Below are 17,234 nucleotides of genomic sequence, written 5' to 3'. Positions count from 1 at the left end.
AATAATTTTGGCTCTAATTATATACATTTTCAGACAAGCAATTTTTAACCAAAGTCTGCATTCTGACGTGACGGTGTCACCACTGTACGCAAACACACTTGTCCTCTCGGACAGTTTGTGGACAATAATTTTCAATTGTATTTTTATATTTTCTATTGAAATCTCCGTGAATTTCACATTTTTCTCGAATTTTTCCGTGTTTATCTTTTTCAATTTTATTTTAGCTTCAATTCACTCATTTTTCCTATTTTCCCACTGTTCGCTACTCACTTCTTTTACCCAATAATCACATGTATATTCTCTTTTTCATTGCATTCGTTTAAATTATATTTTTAATCTGACAATTCTCTCATTTTCTCATGTTTTAACTCGATTTTTTGCGCTGTTTGTTTTCTTGTTTCGTGATATTTCCGATAAAGGTTCTCGTTGTTTTCCGATTCTTTCTATATTCAAGCTTTGGTTTTGAATCCTGAACATAATTTATTTTCTTTAAATATTGCAGCCCGAAGACTCCATCACTCCGAAAAAGAACTGTGAAGAAACACAAACCCTCCGTTTTCGCTTCTAATTGTGGAAAAAGTGGAAATTTTTGAACTTTTGTCAAAAACTACTTTATAATAAGACGGTTTTACCGAAAAATTTGGGTTTCAGTCACTTCTAACAGTCATTTATTTTTCTAAATATTTTAAACGTTTCAGAGTATTCTCGGATAAATCTCATACTTTTCTCGGGAATGTGAAGGTTTTTTCATCCATAATTAACAGCTGAAAACCGGAAAATATAGAATTTTCTGTAGAAAAATGAAATAATTCATTCAAAACAACGGATACACGTGTTCTTGCAGTCTTTTTCGGAGTCGGGGAGACCCTGCTGTCATATTTCTAGTTTTCTGATGGTTGATGGTTCGAAAAACTAGTAAGAAACTGTCAATTTTCAGCTGAAAATCTTCGAAAAATGAACTCAATCAATGATGCTTCGATAAAGAAAATTACGGAGAGCAATCGCATTAAAAAGAAGAAGCCGGTAATGGAACAACATCTTTTGATACCTTTGAAAAATATTTTTATTTTCAGAATCCAAGATCTGTGAAGTGCCGACAACAGGAGAAAGAAGGAACAACGAAGCCGACACCGCCATCTTCTCGTCCTCAAAATGCCACCGACGGTCCAGCCAATAAGAATGCGAACTGCGGACAAGAGGATGAGGATGGAGATCGACCATTGTCGATCAAATTTCTCATTCCGTCCTCGACAGTTGGTGCGATTATTGGAAAGAATGGAGAGGCGATGAACAATTTAAGGAAAAATCACAAGTGCCAAATTCAGATCACCAAAGAAGGTGACACTTATCCAGGTGAGTGAAATTATACGAACTGGTGCGCCTTGGACGCGTTTTCGTTTAAAAAAAACTTGTATTTGAATCGTTTCGATCATTTCTGGCAGCTTGTAGACAAATATTTCTAATTTTTGGACTTTAGACACACGAAGCCAACGTTTTAGGGCGCTTTCCATTGCTATCCCTTCAAATTTCTATTTTTCAGGTACCACCGAGAATATCTGTTTCATGAAAGGTCGCCTCAACGGCATTATGGCAGTGATCGAGTCAATTCAAGACAAAATCCGCAAGAAATGCGGCAACAAAACGGGAAACGACGAGTACGACTTCGACACTCCGCGTGGAAACGAGATGAAGATTGTGGTGCCGAACACGTCGGCCAAAATGATTAGGGCCAAGGATAAAACACTCATCAAGCTGATTCGAAAGCGTTTCACGTGCCAGATTGAAATCTATCCGAAGGACGTGTCTGTGGCGGTGAAGAGGGAAAGAGTTGTCACAGTGGCTCACGAGGAATCGGCGGTGAGTTGACTCTTAGAAACTGTTTAGCACTGTTTAATAACGGTTTATCGACCTCAAAATTCTAATTTCCAGACTCTCCTAAAAGCGGTTCGCCGAGTCTTACGAAAAGTCGCTTCGGATCCCCACCACTCTTCGGATATCAAAAAAGAAGACTTCGCCCAGAAGACTCCGAAAGACCCCTCTTCCTGCATTTTCTCCGCGAATGAATGCTTCAATCGACTGAAAGAGGAATACAGACGCACCGGGAAAGTCGATTGCTGCCCAGCGAGAGACCGAGAGCATCCGATCGTCGCCGACGTCAAACAATGGGTGATCGAATACAAGAAACTTCTTTCAAAAGTAAGTTTTTGTTCAAAATCTAGATTTTTAGTACAAACTGCTTAACTTTCAGAGCCCTCCAAAACGAGACGACCCCTATGACTTTACTGCAGCATACAATAGAGCCCGAGAAGCCGCAGAGGGGCGAAGATTCGGAGCGAAGGAGCCGACGAGCGGCGAAGATTCAGAGGAATCACAGAGCCCGCTAAGCTTCAGCGATTTTTTCGGACGCTTGTCCCCTAAAAGTCCAGGAAGTGCCGAATCCCCAAAATCACCATAGATCTTCATTCGTTTGTTCTCGTTTTATTTTAATTGTTTTCAAATTATTCAAATTGTCCAGATATTTTTGTAGTTTTATCATTTTTTCACTTTCCCCCACCATTGCCGAGAAATTCCAATTTATGAATCTTCGCATTTTTCTCGTGTTTTCCCGTCATTCAGCGAAAGTTATCAGGAATTTCAGAGAGGAGAATGATTTCTAATAACATTTCATCTCTGAATTCATAATAAATTCAATTAGTAATCCGGGGTCATAAAGTACACAAATAAAACAGGGCGCGTCGGGAGAAACAACAAGTTAACCAGTTTGGCACATAATTCCAAGTAAAAATAGAAATAAAGAAAAAGAAGAGGTAGCCTAGACAAAAAGAAGAGAAATAAAATCAATAGAAAATGTGGATAAATATAAATAAAAACAATTATTATTGGTGCCACGTGGCACATTCCTTCTCGAATCTTCTCCTCGATTCCTGAATCTCCTGGGTGACGTCTCCATAGAATCCATCGTTGAAATACTTCCGAAGATCATCTCCAACCTTATGCTTCACCCATTCCAACGCTTCTGAATTCGTCGGTTTCGGAAGAATCGGTGCACTTCTATACTGATTCGCCATCTCAATCAGAATCATCTCTCGTCTCAACAATCTCCAGAAGACGTCACGTGTATTCTGAAGGCTCGTCACGTGGCTGATCGCTCCAACATGTTGCATTCGTTGCCATCGATCGTGCATGTCGGCGAAATCGACGCACGCCTTCTTGAATGCACTCTTCACAGAATCCTCGACGCCGTCAGGTCTCACTCCACTTCTCTCCATTATTCTGCCAAGTTGAGCATCTCGAATCTTGATTCCGACGACTGCATTGGGCTCCAGAATTCCTCCACGACACGATTCATCAGCAATGACGTGCACGAATCCACTATTCACATTGGAGTCAACGACAGCCCACGCGCCTCCTCTCAACTCTCCACCCGCCGGAATATAGACAATAACCGGTTGTTGATACTGTGAGAGCTCATCGATAATGTGTGCTCCAAAAGTGAGCACCTGATCCGACATATCCTTCCGTCCACCGGAGAATCCTCGGAGACTCGCAATCATAACAAGAGGCAGGGATTCACGATTAAAGTCGGAGATCGCTTGAGACGTTTTGAACGCAGATTCAGGGTACCAAACTTGTCCGGCTCTTGCCACTATCGTCTCCTCACTCTTCTCCACACTTTCATCAGCCAACTGTCTCTTTTCATACGATTTCCATTGGGAAGCAATCACTCCAACCGGTAATCCATTCAGTGTCGCCCGTCCTGTTACGATAGAAGCCGCCCATGATGTGCAGATCTCATCAAACGATTGAGCATCGAATATTCCTTCTGAAAACGGAAAATTTGATATTCGCCGAGCACAGTTATAACAACTGCGCCCCACCGCAAATGAGAGAGTATAGGCGAAAGACGCAGAGTTTTTCACGGTGTTTTTTTGTAAATTGTTATGGAGAACAGCGTGAATAGGTCAAAACTGTAAAACTCTGCGCCTCTCGCCGACACTCTCTCGTTTGCGGTGGAGCGCAGTTGTAAGAGCTCCGCCCACCCTGACTTACGTCTCCCATCAAATCCATCGATGACTCTCCTCACATCCATCTGCATCTCATCCTTCCCGACCTCGACGTCTTCTAGTTTCACGTCTTCTGGAGTCGTCTCAAAACACTTGAAGAATGGGAACATCTTCTGTTTGACAGGTAGATAACGGAGCCATTTGACGAGTTTCCGCACTCCATCCACGTCAGAATCCACGACAGAGTGAGCGATTCCGTTGTTAGCCATAATTTCGACGCCTCCTAGTCGGTTGTTGGATGCGTACACCTGGAAATTCATATTTATTAATGGTGCACTAACGTTTTGGAACTGCTTTAGCATTAGAGCGCGCTTGCATTTTTCACTCAATTTGAGATTTCAACTCATTTTTTGAATATTTTTTTCATTTTCTATCAAAAATTGCAAAAATCTCAGCTCTTTTGATAGAAAATGAAAAAAATATTCAAAAAATGAGTTGAAAACTCACATTGAGTAAAAAAGCAAGTGCGCTCTAATGCTAAAGCAGTTCCAAATTGTAAAAGTTTCAAAGCGTTAGTGCACCTTTATAATAGTTCAGAACAGTTTTTACAACTGCGCTCCACCGAAATGCTCTTGAAAAATGTCTCTTTTTCTCTGCGTCTCTCAATCTCGCACAAAATTTTCTTCAGTTTCGATAGAGCGCGGTTGTAAGAAGCAATGCCGTGCTAATAGATGGCCTAACTTTTCTTCGGTCACCCAGTCTCCTTACCTTCTTCCCTAATAACGTATTCAACGCAGTGGCTCCTGTCAATATCAACTGAGATCTCTTATGCTGAATAATCCGTCTCGCCAGTCTCGCCGTGTACGCTCCAATACCAACAGACCGTCCCGTCACATAACAATACGTTGGAATCTCTCGATACGCTCTCGACGTCTCTCCACCAATTGCTCCTGATCCCATTAGATTCTCAACTCCGATAAACTCATTCTTCTTTCCTTTCACTGCTATCAATTTCAGCTCTTCGCCGTGTTGCTCATATACAATCTGATCGCCGATTCGCTCTTTTTCAGACGAATCAATGTAGAGATAATCGAAATCATGACCGTTCGGTTTCAGTTTTACTTTCAGAATGTCCAAAACGTCACGAGCAAGACCGATTCGGGCTCCCGAATTGCATGAGATGTTGATTCGTGGAATCTGAAAATTGGGGAAAATTGAAATTGAAATAGGGGAAATGGGAAGCGCGTCAAAGGTGCGCCAATGCGATTTCTACAAGAAAACGTAATTGGCAGGGTAAAAACGCGTCAAAGGTGCGCCAGACACTAAAAAATGACTAATTTCTGCGGAATTTGAGTATTTGGCAAGCGTTCAGTTTCCAAAAAAAAGGAAATTTTCTACTTTCGGCATCTTTTTACCTATAGAAAAGTGTCAAATATCGAGTTTTTGTCAAACCAGTTGTCTGGCGTGCATTTGACGCGATTTGTCAATTTCAGGTGCTCACTTTCTTCTCCCTGGCCAATTTACTAATGGTTGAAATGAGGGAAATGGGAAACGCGTCAAAGGTGCACCAGACACTGAAAAATGACTGATTTCTGAGGAATTTGAGTGTTTTCCAAGCATTCAGGTTCCAAAAAATGAAAATTTCGACTTTCGGCATCTTTTTTCCTATAGAAAAGTGTCAAATATCGAGTTTTTGTCGAATCCAGTAGTCTGGCGTGCCTTTGACGCGATTTTTCAGCTCAAAGACTCAAACGCGTCAACGGCGCGCCAGCGCTATTTCAACAAGAAAACGTGGTTGGCGAAGATAAAAGCGCCAAAGGTGCGCCAGACTCTGAAAATTCTCACCTTCTTCTCCCTGGCCAATTTACTAGCCATCTCAAATAGCTCATGCTCCGGCTGGGCGAACGATCCAACTTGATAAGTGACGTCATTTCCAATCAATACGAATTCTCGATCATTTTCAGTTTTCAATTTTACGAGCCACGCTACCACGGAACACGTATTCAGTCCGTGCGCCGCCCGTTTTTCGAGCTCTTCTGGATCGGAAATCATTTGGAGTTGGTGGTTCTCATCGACGATGAATTCTTGAAGATCCATGATTTCCTCTGGATTTTGGGCATCTGAAGCCGCCACCACGTGGCAGAATAATCGAGGGAAATCATAGATGTATGTCGTCCGATTCAGTCTGGCCACGTATCGCTTCAAGTCTCGTCTGGCTGGTGCAACGAATTCAGGGATTACTGTAGAAGATGACTCTTTCGAAATGAGACATTCAATTTCGAGACAAAATCTCAAAACTTCAGATGATGCGGTGACTAGAATGATATCCTTGACTCCAGCCTCCTCTAGTCTCTTCTCATTTTCCAAAATGATATTTTCAGCGTCGGAAACCGAGAAATCAATGGATAATTCGATGCGATTTGCCACAAATTGAATATTTTTGAATTCAGATTTAAAACATTCGAATTCCAGCAATGCCCCATTGATAACAGATGAGAATTCAGCAGAAGACGTGAATAAGTTATCATTTTTGAATCTCATCGAAGCGACATTCGTAGAAAACGAGGATTTCTTGATGTCCACTTTGCAATCCGTCGTAGAATACTCTTGTTTTTGGAAATATCGATAAATGACTCTGGCGGTCAGTGAGGAAATCGATTTGAGTTGTTTCATCTGTGAGTATTTCAAAAGTTCTCGAAGAGAGTATCCAAAATCCATCCCCGATTCGATTATCCTTCCCAAAATCGTCAGAATCAACTTCTCCTTCGTTTTCATATGAGTATTCGAGTGAATCAAATCGACGACTCTCTCGTAATTCATCTTCTCTGTCTCCAGAAGTTGTTGGACGGATTCATCGAATCCGTTGCGAGAATCAAAGAATCGATCAGTTTCCATAAAGAATTGAATGAGTTCCGAGATTCTGTCACAAGTGGATTCAGAAGAAGATTCCTGGAAGAGTCCATTGACAACGGAATCGATGGGATAATCCATTGGTCCGCGTCCTTCGAGAATCAGTTGAGCTTTCTGGAAAAATGAAATAAAATTTGGATTTCGAGAGAGCTGGGAACGAAAAAATGCTGAAAATTTGGTTTCAGATGCCAAATTCTCCTAGAATCCTAATCCACGTCAAGCCAGAACCCCCCTGGGATTCAGAATCCCCATCTCTTCTGGAAAGAGTCTCTTACCTCAAAATCCGTCTTCTCCTCCACTCTCCACCCCTTCATCTCTCCATCAAACTTCTCACTCGTCGTCAACTGATCCTGAATCGCTTTATCAATCTCGAGCCGTCCCAATATGGTTCCCGGATTGATGAGATCACCTTCCTTAGCGATTGGGATCAGTCTGAAATTACTTTTTTTACTTTGTTTATATCTAAATTTCTCTGAAAAACCTTCCCGGCGCCACCTTCGTCACCACATCAAACACCATTTTCATCGATTCAATCTGTGCATAAGTCTGTCCAACCTCCAAAAACTCTCCCGTCTGAACTTTGTACTCGAGGAATTTTCCAGTATACGGAGATCTCAGACACGAGGCGTCATTCGTGTCCATTTTCGAGAATTTCAGTTTGTTTCCACCGATTTTAATGAAATAAAACTCATCGGTCTCTTCCAACACATAATCCGTCGATTTTCCTTGATGGATTGCGAGATTTTGTGAGCCATATTTGAGCATTTCTACAGTAGTCTGCTGTTGGGAGTCTCCAATCCTCAAATGATATTTGAATGGAGTCTCCTCATAGACATGAATCAGATATTTCATATTATTAAATTGCAGGTCGACTTCTGTACTTCTGGATAGCTCAACCGGTAGGACAATCTTTCCAGATCTCAATTGTTTCTCATATTTCTCGAAGATTCCACGTATTTTCGAACGTCCGATAGCAGCTGAACTGATAGCAATAAGATGGTCGACGGGGAGCGTCAATTTCTGGAAAAACTAGGGGAGACTAATCATTCAGATTCTGAATTTCAAAATTTGACACCTACCTGCTGCTCTCTCTTCGCAATTCGCTGATCCAACCATTGCGTATCATATTGATTCGATTTGAATTTCTCAAGTGACAACAAATCAATCAAATAGTCGGATTGTGTTGGAAACGTGGCATCAATCTTCAGATTATGAAGGGCATGTTTCAGATTAGTAATCGCTTCGGATCGATCTCTTCCTCTCGCAAAGACGTGTCCAATCTGAGAATCGGCGAACTCGTGTACAGTACTTCCATCTGATAGTGAGAAGTACGCCCACGCTTTCGAAGTGGAATTGAATTTCAGAGATCTCACAGTTCCAGTCGACGGAAGGAATCTATCATTCGGATCCTCGCACGTGACTCTCGCCGCCATACAATGCATCTTTCCGTTCTCTCCCTTCTCCTCTCGCTCCTTGAATCGTCTGACACATGGAATATCTTTCAGTGCCCGTCCCATTGCAATTTGGAATTGGAGTGCTGGCACATTCACATCACAAACTGATTCTGTACACGGATGTTCTACTTGGAGACGTGGATTCAGTTCGAGGAAAAAGTATTGACTCGTTGAGGGGACGAAGAGAAGCTCGACGGTTCCTGCTGAGTAGTAGTCGACGAAGTTGGCGAACGCGATCGCATCCTGAAAATAAATATATTATTGACATGGGCCGAAAACGGCCCAAAACGCGTAACTCGCTTGAAACTCAATATTATGATCTGAAAAATATACCAAAATGTAGATATCGGCGAGTTCTATATCACTGATATACGACGAACCAGTTAATGTGCCGCGGGCCGGAAAAAAAGGCCAAAACGTCATTCAAGCCGCGGCACATTAACGACCCGCCATCCGGCCCATTGTAGGTCAAGGAATTAGAACTCGTCGAGATCTACATTTTGGTATACTTTTCAGATCATAAAATTGCGTTTGAAGCAAGATACGCGCCGGCCAGGTTCCCAAGTATGATATTATTGACTCTCATATTTTATTGACTCTCACATTTTCTCATAGTATCCTCTTCTATCTCTTTTATCTCAGATCTAGATCTACATCCTTTCACAGGTATCCTAGATTTACAGGTTCCCACTGGATCGTAAAACTATCTTCACATTCCCCCTTAACTATCGTCACATTGTCAGGAGAGCCTTCCCGGGTGCATGACAATGCACCATCTGTCTTAGCTCCGCCCACTTTTACGCAACAAGGAGGCACCACCAGATTCTCATTCATTCTCTCCTGAATATCTCGTCGTGAACGGTCGCTTCCAACCGATCTCTCGCTGCTCTAACCATGCCAGCCTACTCTTCTACTACTTCTTCTTCCTATTCTTCTGGCTCATCTGTTTCCTCCTCCTCTCCCAAATCTTCATCAACTCAAAAGAGATATTCCTGCTCCGCATACGTCAAAAAGTACACTGAGATGCTTATCCTCGGAGTCAATCGTAGCCTCGCATTGGACAAACTCCACGACATCAACTGCCCAATGAGTGTGTTCGAGAAGTGCGATACGGAGAGAGTGTTGGCCAAGCATGTGGGGAACATGTACGAATACCAATATCAAGTCAGTCTGCTCCACACGAAATTCGAAACACTCAGAAGACGTGAACTTCGTGATGCTCAGAAGAAGTTTGACAAGAAAGGAGAGCTCGCGGCTCATCTCGCTTTCAAGCCAGAATTTGTTGAACTCCACAAGAAGAAAATGGAGGAGAGAAGCCAGGAATTAATCAACCGACTGTTCGAGCAAGCTATTGGAAGGACCAAGGAGACTACTGTAATTCCACGTGTCAAGCCAGATTATTCCAAGTTCAAGATCACGAAGCGAAATGTCAAGAAAACCTTCTAGTAATCTCTCAATCAACCTATCAATTCTCCAATCTCTCTCACTCCAATGTAATAACTCTAATTAATTAATTAATTAACAGTTTACGTTTCTCCTGTGATCTCTCTCTATTCCCGATTTACCAATTCATTCTGTCACTCATTTTGTTGTAATAACCATTCTTTTCTAATAAACTCCTCAATCCAAACTCACTCTCTTCATCTTCTCCATAATCTCGTCTGGAACAATACTCGCCGGCGCCTCCTCAATCACTTTCTGACATCTCCGTTGAATTGTGCAATCTCTCGACGACAATGCAATCACTTCTCCATGTTTATCACCAATTATTTGGATTTCCACGTGCCGCGCTCCCTCCATACATTTCATTAGGAAAATTGGCGAATTGGGGACCTAAAATCAAGAATTTCTGGAGTTTTTATCCTAAATACTAGCTCGGCACAGTTATTTCACGCAATTTTCATCGATTTCGGTAGAGCGCGGTTGTAAGAAGCGTGCCGTGCTAATATCCTAAAATCCCTTCATACCTCCATCTCAACCTCTTTGAAAAACCGCTCAAAATCCTCCATCCGTTCACATTTCCTGATTCCCTTTCCACCTCCACCTTCCGATGCTTTAATCATCATTGGCACTCCAATTCGATATTTTTCAATCGCTTCGAGACCCTCTCTGACTGTTTTAATTGTCGCCTGAGCACGAAGTTCATGGAAATGCTCGAAATCTACACATTCGTCAACTTTCACATCACTTCCACTCCATGTCACTGTTGGCATTCCGATCGATTGGGCGATGATTGTACTGATGATTTTGTCACCTGCAAAAATGGGGAGAATTAGTGAAAAAATAGAGCATTTTTCAACTTTTTTGTCAAAAATTGACTGAAAAATGAGTTTTTCTTTGAATTTTCTAAACAAAAACAAGAAAATTCAATGAAAAAAACTAATTTCAGTCCAGTTTTCAGTGTATTTTTTTCAAAGCACCTTTTCCGCGTTTTTAGTGCAGAGAATTTTCAACGTTTTCGTTAAAAATTGTGAAGGATTCATAATTCTCAATTCATTTTAAGTCATGTCGACTAATAAAAGAGCTTTTTTTTCAGAATTTTCTACGCAAAAACTCGAAAATTTAATGAAAAACACAACTTTCAGTGCAGTTTACAGTGTTTTTTAATCTAGCTGTCTGGCGCACCATTTGCGCGTTTTCTCCGTTTTTCGCACTACGTGTCTAGAAAATTAAGAAAATTAAGCGATTGACATTTCAAAATCAGTTTTCCGATTAAAAACCTTAAAAATCTATTTAAAAAGCATTGTTTTAAAAACTATTTTACAATTTCCGCTTGCCTGGCGCACCTTTGCCGCGTTTTTGGAAATTTCTGGGAGAAAAATCACATAACGATACGTTTTTCATGCTGTTGTATGTTCAAGAAAAAGTCAGAAGTTATAATATACTTTTAACAGAATCTTTTCAAAAAATTATACGTCTGGCGTGCCTTTGGCGCGTTTTAAGAAAAATGCCGTTTTACACACTTTTCTCCCATTTTTCTGCAATTTTCCGCATTTTCCCACCTGAAGCAACAATGGACTTCTCAGAAGGACCAATAAAAATGATATTGGCCTTCCGAAGACAACGACAAAGCTCCGGATTCTCGGAAGCGTGTCCCCATCCGACATAAACGGCGTCTACTCGAGACTTCAGAGCGAGACTGACGATGACGTCAACGTTGGCGAAATTCTTGGAGTTGGAGCCAGCTGGTGCCATAATGATCTCATCGGCCAGCTTGAGGTAGTCTGGAAAATTGCAAAATTACATATTTTTTCACCAAAAATTGATTTCTTTTTCAAAATTTTGAAATTTTCCTCCCGGAAACATACGAGACGCCGACTTCATCTCGTCTTCTGTAGCAACACACACAAAACTGACGACGTCTGAAGTGACGAACTGATTCTGAAGCCATTGACGAATCGAAATCAGACATTTCATTGCCGCTAACCCGTTGTTTGCTATTAGGACCTTAAAAAAGGAAATTTAAATTAAAATCTGAATTTTGAAAGAATTTCTTACCCTTTTAATACTTTTACCCCCTTCAAACTGCCTAACAAACTCGTCGATCCGATCATCGGGCACCGGATCCGAGCCCAAGTCTGACATTTTCTGAAAATAGGGGATTTCAGAGGAATTTTAAACGAGAAACGGCAAATGTATAGTCATTTGGAGAGTTTTAACAGAAAAAATCGCTCAAAGTTCAGAGTTTTCCGATAAAAATCACAATAAATCCACGAAAAACCACTAAAATTCGAAACTCCCGCTAACATGGGTACGCAAACACGTTGCACAGATTCTCAACTACCGTAGTCTATTTCAATACAAGTGGCAAAAACTGCAAAAATATTGTTTAAAAGAACCGAATTTCAGACATTTCAGAGTGTTTTTAGGCATTGGAAACCATTTTATAGTTCGAAAAGTAAAAAATGTGTTCAAAAATTCGGAATTTTCAGCCGATTTATAACACTTTTCACTAAAAGAAACCAAAAACGGCAAAAAACCAAATTAGTGTTTTTCAAATTTAAAAAAAAACCAAATTTCAGATATTTCAGAGTATTCTCAAGCATTGAAAGCCATTTTCTGATTCGAAAAATGATAAACTTTAAACAACATCTTATTTTTAACACTATTTCACTAATTTTTCAGTAAAAAACCAAAAACTGCAAAAAAACCAAATTAGTGTTCAGATTAAAAAAAAACGAAAAATACCGATTTCCCACACTTTTATCTCCTCAAAATTAAAAATCACCTTTATTCTCCGCAATATCTGAATTTCTCAGCCGAAAAATGTGATGATCAGCTTTAGAAAAAAAAGAGAAATTCCTCTCGATCACACCACTTTTTCCTCACTTTTCCCGCCCCAAAGTTGCTACGAATTGACAACTGTTTTTATATTTGAAGAAAGCAAAGAAAGAGAGAGAGGGCAATATGTCATTGGATCACCGAGAGACACGTGACATCATGTGGATTTAACGTGTGTTCATTGAGAAAGTTGTGGAAAGAATTGGGGAATGATAAACATATTTTGGTGAACTTCTTGGATACAAAAAGTATAAATAAAACGGGTTTTTGGTACACAGAATTGACAGAGATCATGGGAAAATGTGGACTTTTTGTCTGAAAAATCTGGGACTTCATGAGAAAATCGAAAAAGTAGTGACGATTAAAGACAAATGCAAGTGCGCCCCATTTTAAAATTATCCTAAATTAAAAATTTTCGGTTTCTAAAACTTGACATAACATATTCCGTAGTTTGACTGAAATTGATTTTTCTAAAAAACTAAGAAAATCAAAGAAAATTGGTGAAAATCTACGAAAATGGCAGCTTTTTGATTTGAAAACTGAAGTTTGCCTACATTTCAATAGAGCGCGGCTGCATACATGATGCATAAAAAGTGGGCGGAGCCCAAAAACTTCTTAAGAGGTTTTTCTTCAGTTTTTTTTTGTTGAAAAAAAAAAAGAAAAATCTCCATAAAACGCTCAAAAAAATTATTAAAAAGTTGGTTTTTCGTGGAAAGTTTTAGAAAAATGCAAGTGCTCTTTATTGAAAACTTAGCCGAAAATCAAAATTTCCGGTTTTTAAGACATGACATAACGCTTAACGAAAATTGGAAGATTAATAATATCAGGAAAATACAGAATAATCTGATAAAAAAGTGAATTGGCTTTAAAAAATCAAGAAAAAAATGGTGCACAGTAACCCAATGATGCAATCACGCTTAATTGACAATTCAGAAATTTAAGATTTGTTGACTCATCCGTTTTAGAACTTTGAACTAATCGTTTTAAAACGGAAACATACAAATAAAAAATTAAAAAACTAAGCTTGGCTTTAATTCCAATAGAGCGCGGTTGCATACACTTTGACAGAAATAATACATTTTAGGTTTTTAGGTAAATTCTCTATTTCAAATCCTTATTTTCCCTATCAAATATCACAAAAAGTCTTGTCTAAGTTTGTATAAATCCCCTCGTACGATTATTAAAAGAAATCCTATAATCTTCTCTAAAAATCACAAACAGAAGCGATGACCAATAGAATCCTGTTCAAAAATAATATATTTTGGGAGAAAAAAGAGAGAAAAAGGAGAAAAGTGGTGTGGCTCCCCCCATCTCAACAACACTAAAGCTGCTCTTTGGTATCTCTAACCATCTGGCGCTCTCTTCATTTCGTGTACTCTCTCACCTCTGGCTCTAAGCTTGTGGGGAGGACAAGAGAGAACATTCGAAGATGATTCTTCCCACATTTTGTGGCTTTTTCCTCTTTCTCTGTCTGCGTCTCTCACGGAGAGAGTGGGACAGATGGGAGAGAGAGAGAGAATGGAGGTAGGGTTATTATTTTTTGGGGGTTCCTAATAAGTTTTTGTTTATATTATTGATTAGCTGTTGGAGAGGTGTCAGATTTCACTGAAAATCATATCAGTTTCTCCAGAATTTTCTTTCTTTTTCAGTTGGTTTCATTATTCAAATGGCGGTATTTGCATCATTCAAATATGTTGAAAGCTATGCAAATGCGCTCAAATTCAACGAAGTTTTAAAATAAAACTTTTTATAGTCTTACCATAGACTCTGAATCGATGCGTAGAGCTGTCCGGAAGTAAAGACGGAAGTGAAATTTGTTTCGACAGTAGGAAACTTACAGAAATAAGACAAAGTTAATTAATTGTATTGAAGGTATAACTACCCTTCAAGCGTAGAAATTCCATTATACGGTACCAGTGGAACAGAAAAAGTCTCTAGTCTCCACTTCCGACCTCCGTGTGTCAAATTCAGCTCTTTTTTCAGGTCCACTGGTACCAGATTAGTGAAATTTTGAGACTTTTATGCGAGTTGTCAACACCTGAGAAAACATTTAAAGAAACTTGCTGAACTAATAGGATCTTGGAAACTTGTTAGCATTGAAGCACATTTACATAGCAACCATTAACTATGCAAACGCGCTCTATGAATGGTTCTGAGCAAGCTGAACTACTTATTATATATCCTGGAAGATTTTCCTATTTCAGAGGGTTTCTAACGTTTTATCGAGTGTCGTTTATTCCTGTAGCGTTCTGTTGGTTTTTTTCCTCATTTTTGTCATTTCTGTTCTGAAAAGTTTTCATATTTGTAACAAAGCACTCGTTATGATTACAATATATGTGGTTCCGAACCTCGACTTGTGTAGCTGAAAGATGTTATCCATAGAGCACACTTTCATTGCCGCTCTCTGAAAATTTCTCTGTTTCAAATGTTAAGTATAGGTTTCTCTGTTTTCATTTTCTGTTTTCATTTTCACCTGTGGTACCTGCTGTGTGCGATGTGCTTATCAAAATGAAGTATCTCTGAGAGGACGTTTTGAAACCATGCCGTTTGCAAACTATGATCAATGTCATGACCTAAGCAATCATCGAGAAGCGAACTCACTTCTACCCGATCTTCATTGTTCTCAGTCTCCAAATTTCCTAGATCCAGCTGAATTCATTAGAATTTTTTTTCCATTTTCAGAGGTTCCATATAGTTTTCTAGGCTTCTGTCAGTTTTAGTGTTTCCATCTTCTCACACGCGACCTATGAAGTTTATATGAAACACAAGTTCATTGTTATCTTGTTATTGCCCCAGTCCCTTCTATCCCTCCAGATTTTCTGTTAGTCATTATGGATATTCCGTCTTCCAGACTTGGATTTGAAAAGAGACAGCAAAGAAAGAAAACAACATCCGTCAAGTCTCAAATATCTTTTCACAGTCGAACTTGCATCTCCTTTTTGATATCTTACACTTTTCGTTGTTAGTATTTTTCCATTTCGCAGAATCGCTGAAATCAATTTATTTCTGATCCAGTTTAGGTAACGACAACATTTCGAAACAGCAGATTGTCAAAGTTTGATTCAGTTATTTTTATTTAGTTAAACTGTCAACTTTTTCTTCTTTCATTGTGCGCGGAGAGAGTTAAGAAACTCGTGCATCTTCTTGATCCACTATTATAAGTTTTAGAGATGCCAAAAAAACCTTTTTTTTAAAGGAATTACAAACTAGAAAGATCCTTCGATGTGTATGTCTTTCTAATCTTTGGTTCTATTTGGATAGTCAAAACAGTTTCCGCAGTGACTTTTCTGAATCCGATAAACCCGATATATAAAAAATTTTTTAACAATTACTGAACACTTTGAATAGAGTAGTTGGAGCAAGAACTAAAACGTTATGAATCTAAACGAAGGTTACTAAAGCCTGAATTCTTAATAAGATTTCAAAATATTTATGAAACCGTAATTTTATGCGTTGATTGTTAAAAACGTTACCACTTTTTGTGTGACAGATAATTGTCAAACCGTACCAGAATAAATTTAACATGGGGGCGCACTTTCGATACATTGTTAACGGTATTGATGTTTTCTGTCCTGTTCTCAAAATTACTGTTGTTGAGTGGATCCAAATATTGGGGAATTGTAATTCATAAGAATGTTGTAACCACTACGGTTTTTCACATAAAAAAATTCTGGAAATTTCGTACATTCCCCGTTTCGTTTTCATTCCCCGTTTCGTTTTCATTCCCCGTTTCGTTTTCATTCCCCGTTTCGTTTTCATTCCCCGTTTCGTTTTCATTCATGGGAGGTCGTTCGAGCATTTGTTAGCAAAACGTAAGGAATCAAACGGGCAACGAAATGGGACTGGATGATTGGAATATAGACAAGTTCGTCGATGAAGCCGCTAGACGTATCGCAGAAGGAATGGTGAAAGCTATGGAAAAGGCGTGTCGTGAAAACCCCCGATTTCGCGAGCAAGTCCTACAACACGAACGGATGAGAATAGCTGAACTAAGAGAGCAAGTCAAGGATAATGTGAGTGAGCAGATAGAAGAATGGGTTGAAAAGCGGGCAAAGGCAGAACAGAAAAGAAAGCAGAAGCTGAAACAACGCAAACAACAACGGAAAGATCGTAAGAAGAAAACTAAGAGACATAGACGCAGGACATGGATAATTTTCCGAGAGTTCGTTATGGTATTTCCCTGTCAAATGGTAGCTCTTGAACTGTTGGGGATCAAGTTTAAGAGTTACGAAGATGCTAATTTATCTCCAATCATCCTCGAAGAAGCATTTGTTCCAAGAAATAAGAAAAAGAAAAAGTTGAATTAGTGCTACGAATACAAGAAACTAGAACACGGACAAATTGAACTCATGCATATTGGTATCAATCACGTACCCATTGCGGACGTAATAAATTATTATTATTATTATTATTACAAAAATATAGGGGGGATACATATGGAATTCTCACTTCGCGAGTTGTGGTGCTCAAAATTTGGATCACAAAACTTGGATATTTCTATCTTTTTGAAAAAATAAAAAAGTTAGGTCATTCATAGAAAATATCATTTTTCATTTTTCGCAGTACTGATGCTATGATAAACTGA

At 39.4% G+C, this 17,234-nt stretch overlaps 5 protein-coding genes across 5 annotated transcripts; 3 read left to right on the top strand and 2 right to left on the bottom strand.

Annotated features, from left to right (window-relative positions):
- Positions 1-954: 954 nt before the first annotated feature.
- GCK72_012082 (uncharacterized protein) lies at positions 955-2,455 on the top strand (the record flags this gene model as incomplete). Its single annotated transcript, XM_053728837.1, has 5 exons — positions 955-1,023; positions 1,074-1,353; positions 1,541-1,857; positions 1,930-2,196; positions 2,249-2,455. 5 exons carry the CDS (start codon positions 955-957, stop codon positions 2,453-2,455), a joined length of 1,140 nt encoding a protein of 379 aa, XP_053583609.1.
- Positions 2,456-2,876: 421 nt separating this feature from the next.
- Positions 2,877-9,628, bottom strand: GCK72_012081 (uncharacterized protein; the record flags this gene model as incomplete). The annotated part of the gene is made up of 8 exons (XM_053728836.1): positions 2,877-3,823; positions 4,051-4,312; positions 4,773-5,201; positions 5,850-7,028; positions 7,190-7,346; positions 7,396-7,934; positions 7,994-8,611; positions 9,374-9,628. The coding sequence occupies 8 exons, from the start codon at positions 9,626-9,628 to the stop codon at positions 2,877-2,879; spliced, it is 4,386 nt and encodes a 1,461-aa protein (XP_053583608.1).
- Positions 9,263-9,814, top strand: GCK72_012080 (uncharacterized protein; the record flags this gene model as incomplete). The annotated part of the gene is made up of 1 exon (XM_003103405.2): positions 9,263-9,814. The coding sequence occupies one exon, from the start codon at positions 9,263-9,265 to the stop codon at positions 9,812-9,814; it is 552 nt and encodes a 183-aa protein (XP_003103453.2).
- A 174-nt stretch (positions 9,815-9,988) lies between these two features.
- Positions 9,989-11,953, bottom strand: GCK72_012079 (uncharacterized protein; the record flags this gene model as incomplete). Its single annotated transcript, XM_003103375.2, has 5 exons — positions 9,989-10,201; positions 10,336-10,622; positions 11,371-11,592; positions 11,677-11,815; positions 11,867-11,953. The coding sequence occupies 5 exons, from the start codon at positions 11,951-11,953 to the stop codon at positions 9,989-9,991; spliced, it is 948 nt and encodes a 315-aa protein (XP_003103423.2).
- A 4,532-nt stretch (positions 11,954-16,485) lies between these two features.
- On the top strand, positions 16,486-16,956 carry GCK72_012078 (uncharacterized protein; the record flags this gene model as incomplete). Its single annotated transcript, XM_053728835.1, has 1 exon — positions 16,486-16,956. The coding sequence occupies one exon, from the start codon at positions 16,486-16,488 to the stop codon at positions 16,954-16,956; it is 471 nt and encodes a 156-aa protein (XP_053583607.1).
- Positions 16,957-17,234: the final 278 nt, after the last annotated feature.

Source organism: Caenorhabditis remanei, chromosome IV (assembly GCF_010183535.1).
Source record: "Caenorhabditis remanei strain PX506 chromosome IV, whole genome shotgun sequence".
Lineage (NCBI taxonomy): Eukaryota > Metazoa > Nematoda > Chromadorea > Rhabditida > Rhabditidae > Caenorhabditis > Caenorhabditis remanei.
The sequence above is the reverse complement of the archived record's forward strand: the minus strand, read 5'-3'. Positions and strand labels throughout refer to the sequence as shown.